The sequence below is a fragment of the Equus quagga genome, chromosome 10, assembly GCF_021613505.1.
Source record: "Equus quagga isolate Etosha38 chromosome 10, UCLA_HA_Equagga_1.0, whole genome shotgun sequence".
Taxonomy (NCBI): Eukaryota; Metazoa; Chordata; class Mammalia; order Perissodactyla; family Equidae; genus Equus; species Equus quagga.
This window is the reverse complement of record NC_060276.1, coordinates 1,798,449-1,803,623: the sequence shown is the minus strand read 5'-3', so window position 1 is coordinate 1,803,623 and position 5,175 is coordinate 1,798,449. Positions and strand designations below refer to the sequence as shown.

Sequence of the window (5,175 nt, the reverse complement as noted above, 5' to 3'; positions counted from 1 at the left end):
CAGGCAAGTGTGTGGTCATGGGGCTGGACGGATTCACTGCACAACTCTGGCTTCTGGGGGTGCTCCAGGCCAGGGTAGCCTGCAGCCCCCAACCAGTGCATGGCTTCCCTGTCCACAGGTCCAGGCACAGATGCGAGTTGTGCAGTGAATCCGTCCAGCCCCATGACCACACACTTGCCTGCTCTTTTGCCCTTGCATTGAGGTTCCACCTGTACAAAGCCTCCTATCCTCCCCTCCTTTCTTCAAGGCCATCCGACCCTCCTTGCCACTGCACTTCTGACTCGTTTGGATCTGTCTCCCACAGCCCATCTGGCAGGGTTCAAAGGGCCCTGCGTGTCTTCAGTTGACAAGGTCTGGGAGGTGGGGTCAGAGTGGTCCCTTCTGCCCCTCAGCCCAGGCATCTCTCCACCTCCTCCCTGCAGCAGAGGCCTGCGTGGAGCCCCAGATCACCCCTTCCTATTACACCACCTCGGATGCCGTCATTTCCACTGAGACCGTCTTCATTGTGGAGATCTCCCTGACATGCAAGAACAGGGTGCAGGTGAGGCAGTGGAGGTTCAGCCAGGAGGGTGCTGGGGTGAGAGGCAGGCAGTGAGCCTGGGACCTTGATCAGCTCTTCACTGGCAGCTGATGGGGTCAGACCTGGGAACCCATGTGGACAGGAGAAGAAAAATCTTGATTCACAGGCGTAGGAGAGATCAGGGCACTGCTAGGCCAGATTCTGGCAGGTGTTTAAAGAACATTCTCCTAACCTGCCTGGTCTGCTTTGCCTGGGTGAAGTACCGTAGGTAGACACCTTGCTGTGTCTTGAAAGAGTGAATGTGGGAAGTGAGAAACAGCTAGGGGTCAGCCCCCAGGCTCCTGCATCCTTTTTCTGATTGCTCTTTGCCAAGGTGTATGTCCACATGGGTGTCCTGTAATTTCCAGACTGAGCAGCCCTGGCCTCGGCCCCTGACCTTAACCTGTATCCCAAAGGCCTGAAGAAAAAAGTGGGGCCTTTTGGGGTAGAACAGTTCTTGATTGGGCACGCTCTGACCCCAGCACACCCTTCCAGGTTCAGAAATAACGAGGACACTTCGATCATCTCACCACTGTTCACAGTTAACAGGCTTGCTGCGGGTTAGGGAGGCCAGGCTGTAGGGGGGATGTGCCCGCCCCATAGGGGAGACACGCAGAAAGGCAGTGACAGCGTTGGTGCCTGTTGGTTCCCTGGCACAGCTCTGGGTCGTGGCAAGCCGACCTCCATGGTTCTCACATGGTACCTCCTGCCAGACACACTGCAGCCGCCAACTGTGCCCAGCCTTCCTGCCCGCAGGGCATAGGCACTGCTGTGGGCAGCATGGTGGGGCCTCTGCTGATGACCAGAGAGGGAAGGAGGTGACTCTCCCTTTGTCCCCTACCCCAGAACATGGCTCTTTATGCTGACGTCAGTGGAAAACAATTTCCTGTCACCCGGGGCCAGGATGTGGGGCGTTATCAGGTAAGGGATGCTGCAGTCGTCATTTTGGGGGGAAGCCACTTGCTCACAGGTGTGACTTGAAGGTGGCCTGGGGTTCTTTGACTCAGGCCTCTGCTAGTCGTGCTGTGTCAGCGCTGGCAGGGTGGCCCTGATGTCTCTACTGCGCTCATCCCCTGCTGAACCCCCAATCCAGGTATCCTGGAGCCTAGACCACAAGAGCGCCCATGCAGGCACCTATGAGGTCAGATTCTTCGACGAGGAGTCCTATAGCCTCCTGAGGAAGGTGAGCGTCACCAGGAGCGTGGCCCGGCCTGCAGAAGGGACGGCACCCCGGCTTCCACAGCCATGTCCACCCTGCAGGCCCCTCTTCCTAAGGCTCTGGCCACGAGAGACCTTGCTTATGGGGAGCAGGATGGCCAGATGGGCGCCTTCCTGCCCGCCTAACCACCCCACCGGTCCCTGTGCCTTCCGAGTTCCTCTCTCCTGTTTTCCATGCTCAGGCCAGTGTTCCTGCCTCTCCTACCCCTCCCCTCCCCACCCCATCCCACCTGGCAGGGCCCCCTGACCCCAGCACCTCCCTTGCAGGCTCAGAGAAATAATGAGGACATTTCTATCATCCCGCCCCTGTTCACAGTCAGTGTGGACCATCGGGTGAGTGGGCTGAAGAAGCTGACCTGGTCTCAGGGGAAGCAGGGAGGACACAACAAGCCTCACCCTTTTGGGGGGTGGGGGGTGAGGGCTGGGCCGTAGTTGGCCAGTGGGTCTTCCTGCCACAGAACGAGGGTGACTGGGGCTGGCTGGCCCCCTCACCTGTCCTTCCCCTAAGCTGGCTTTGGTCTCCTTTCTTGCAGGGCACCTGGAATGGGCCCTGGGTCTCCACTGAGGTGCTGGCCGCAGCCATTGGCCTAGTCATCTACTATCTGGCTTTCAGCGCCAAGAGCCACATCCAGGCCTGAGGGTGGCGCCCCTGCCCCCTGCTTCTTTGAATAAACAGTCACTGGCTCCTCACTTGAGTTGCTGTGCTTCCACCCCCAGGCAGAGCCAGTGTCCCCAGTCTCCTCCCTCTTGGCTCTCTTGCGTTTACTTCGCTCTCTGCCATTGCGTGCTCTCCTTCCTCAGCCCCCAGTTAGGCCTGCCCTGCCTGGTGTTCCCAGTGCCCAGTGTCTACCTTCTGCCCCTCCCAGTTGCCTGCATGGTTTTGAGTGGGGCATGGGGTTACACCTCCCCCCACTCATGCCTTCTGGCAGAGAGGACTGCCTTGTTCTCTCCTGCCCTCACCCAGCTCCCTGGCAGAGCTGTGTTTGTCTGGCCTGCTGGGTGTGGGTCTTCTTGTGGTCCACTCAGGGAAGGGCCTTCTGACCACCTGCCTTTGCGAGGGCAGCTGCCCAGGGAAAGTGGGGGGCCCTTCCCAGCTTCTCCAAAATCCAGCAGTCAGCAACACATGTAGGCACAGCCCTGCCTGACCTTCAGAACAGCTCCCGTGTTTGGAGCCCTGGCCCCAAGCCACACACTGACAAGCTTTCCTTGCTTTTCCCATGGAGCGCTGTGAGCGCCCCATCTTGCTGATGGGGTTGAAGCTGACACACCTGGCAGCTCGGGGGTGGGGGTCATTCCAAGCCTACACCCTCACCCCTCCACATTGCCTCCTAGTGTGCTCCACTTCATGGTGTCAGGTGGGACACATAGAAGGCACAGGAAGACATGACCTGGAGCCCACATCTCTGAGGAGCCCACTCACTACTAGCCTTTCCCTAGTGCCACTGATGGCTGGAGAGCTGGTGAGTGCTCAGGGTGCAAATCCCAGGGAAGCCATTCCCAGCTGTGGTCCTAGTCAGTTTGCTCAGCTGTGACGCAGTGACTGCTTCCTCTGGGATGTCTGTGAGGAATCACTGGGACCAGCTGGCAAAGCCCCTGGCAGCCTGGTGCTCGATCACAACGGCTAGCTAGGCTAGTTAACCAGCACGACGGCTGCTAGCCGGCTGTTACCAAAGAGAAACAGTCTGAGTAACTGCGGTGGAAGACGCCAGGGAGGCTGCATTTGAAAAGGAGGGTAGACCCAAAACCTACCTGGGAGGGGGCCCTCCTCAGTACCTGGGTTCTGTCTTCTGAGGTGGTGGGAGGGGCCAGGAATGTGGAGGGTGAGGGTGGCTTGTGACCCAGGACTGCCTGGGGACCTCCAGATAAGGGGTCGCCAGCCTCTCCCTTCACCCTCAGTCCTCGGGCAGTGGGTCGGGATGAGGACAACTGGGAGGAATGGGGAGGCTCCAGGAAAGAGCTGGGTCCTTGCCCCAAAAGTGGGAGTACAGCAGGAGGGTTGGGGCTGAGAGTCCGGCCAGGACCAGGCCAGGTTAGGCCGCTGGCTGATGGGGTTTCTACATTCCAGAAAGACCAGCAGTGGGAGCTCAAGGGGTGCCTGCTGGCAGTGATCACCACTCCGCCTTATTGCTAAGGAGTGAAGGGAGACAGGTCTTCACCTTCTGCCAACAGCCTGCAGGGCAGGTTCTCAGGGCCTGGCCAGGCGGGAGGTGAGGCAGGCAGGGTGGACAGTGGCAGCTGTCAGCCACCCAGTGGCTCTTTTTGATCTTGGCTCCACCACCCTGCCCAATGGTGGTGGGATGTGAATGTGAAGTCAGTGTTCCAGGGCATCAGTAGCCAACAGCTGCTAGCCCTCCTGGCACCACCTCTCCCAGAGCCAGTGAGAGCTGAGCCCCAGTGCTGGCTTCCAAAGGCCAAGGGCCTCCAGGTTCTGGGTTTGTCCTGGCCCACATCCCAGGAGCACTGGGCCTTCAGCACTCCACTCCCACCCCCCAGAGCAAGAATGGAGTCACTCTAGAGTCATCACAGTGAGTCCCCCAGCAGCTGAAGAGGGATGCCCTGGAACAGTTGGCCCTGATTCCCAACTCCATCCAGTTTTCTGTGACAAAGGCCAGGCCCTTGGAGCCCCATCCTCCTCCACAGGGGCCTATATGGAGCCCAAGTGTCCCTTCCAGAAAAGAGGAAGCTGGTCACAAGAGTCAACGGGGCTAGCCCTCAGCTCTAGAGGCCTTGGAGGCCTAAGGAAGCTGGCGTCTCCCCTTCACCCCTTTTCACCAACAAGCCCTTCCCTCCCGCTGCTTTTTCCCTGGCCTGCTGTGTGACCTGCTGTGTGGCCGAGGGATGCAGCCAGCACCCTCAGGGGCCAGCCTTCCCAGCAGGGCACCCAGCTTCTGATTTCTCGCTCATGCCCATCTCTGCAAATTAGCCTAATTAACAAGAGGTCTGCATTGCTGTTTCAGAATTTTAATACATCCTCTCCCACTTCAGCTGGGGGCAGTGTCCCATGTTTGTCCGGGAGACTGAGCTCCTCGGCTGCACTGCCCACTGCAGGGGGCGCCATGCACATGATAGGCCATGCCCATAGTGCCCCTGGACTTGCTGTCTTTGGGGCCCTGGCCCCTACCCAGCATTTAGCATGGTTCCTAGCACGTAAGAGATGCTTGATGGTTTGCTGCACTGAATGGAACTGCAAGCATTTGCCTGCCCCTCTGGGAGTTCCAGAAATGGAAGGGCCCTCTGCGGCCAGCAGTGTTCATCCACCTGGCCAAGATATTTCTAAGCATCTTCTCCGTGCTAGGCACTGGGCTGGGTGCTGGGGAGGGGCCGGGCGGGGGGGTGCCGCCACACCGGATTGCCCCCGCCTCCCAGAACCCCCCCGAGATCCTGCCCCCCCCGAGGTC

General features: G+C 59.3%; 1 protein-coding gene across 1 annotated transcript in view; it reads left to right on the top strand.

The window, feature by feature from the left end:
- SSR4 (signal sequence receptor subunit 4) overlaps positions 1–2,467 on the top strand; it is a 4,506-nt gene extending 2,039 nt beyond the window's left edge. Inside the window, exons 2-6 of the mRNA XM_046672626.1 lie at positions 423–541; positions 1,406–1,480; positions 1,653–1,742; positions 2,045–2,110; positions 2,311–2,467. Coding sequence (XP_046528582.1) covers positions 423–541; positions 1,406–1,480; positions 1,653–1,742; positions 2,045–2,110; positions 2,311–2,415 — 455 coding nt within the window. The 3' untranslated portion in view covers positions 2,416–2,467. The remainder of the gene's footprint in view (positions 1–422; positions 542–1,405; positions 1,481–1,652; positions 1,743–2,044; positions 2,111–2,310) is intronic.
- Positions 2,468–5,175: the final 2,708 nt, after the last annotated feature.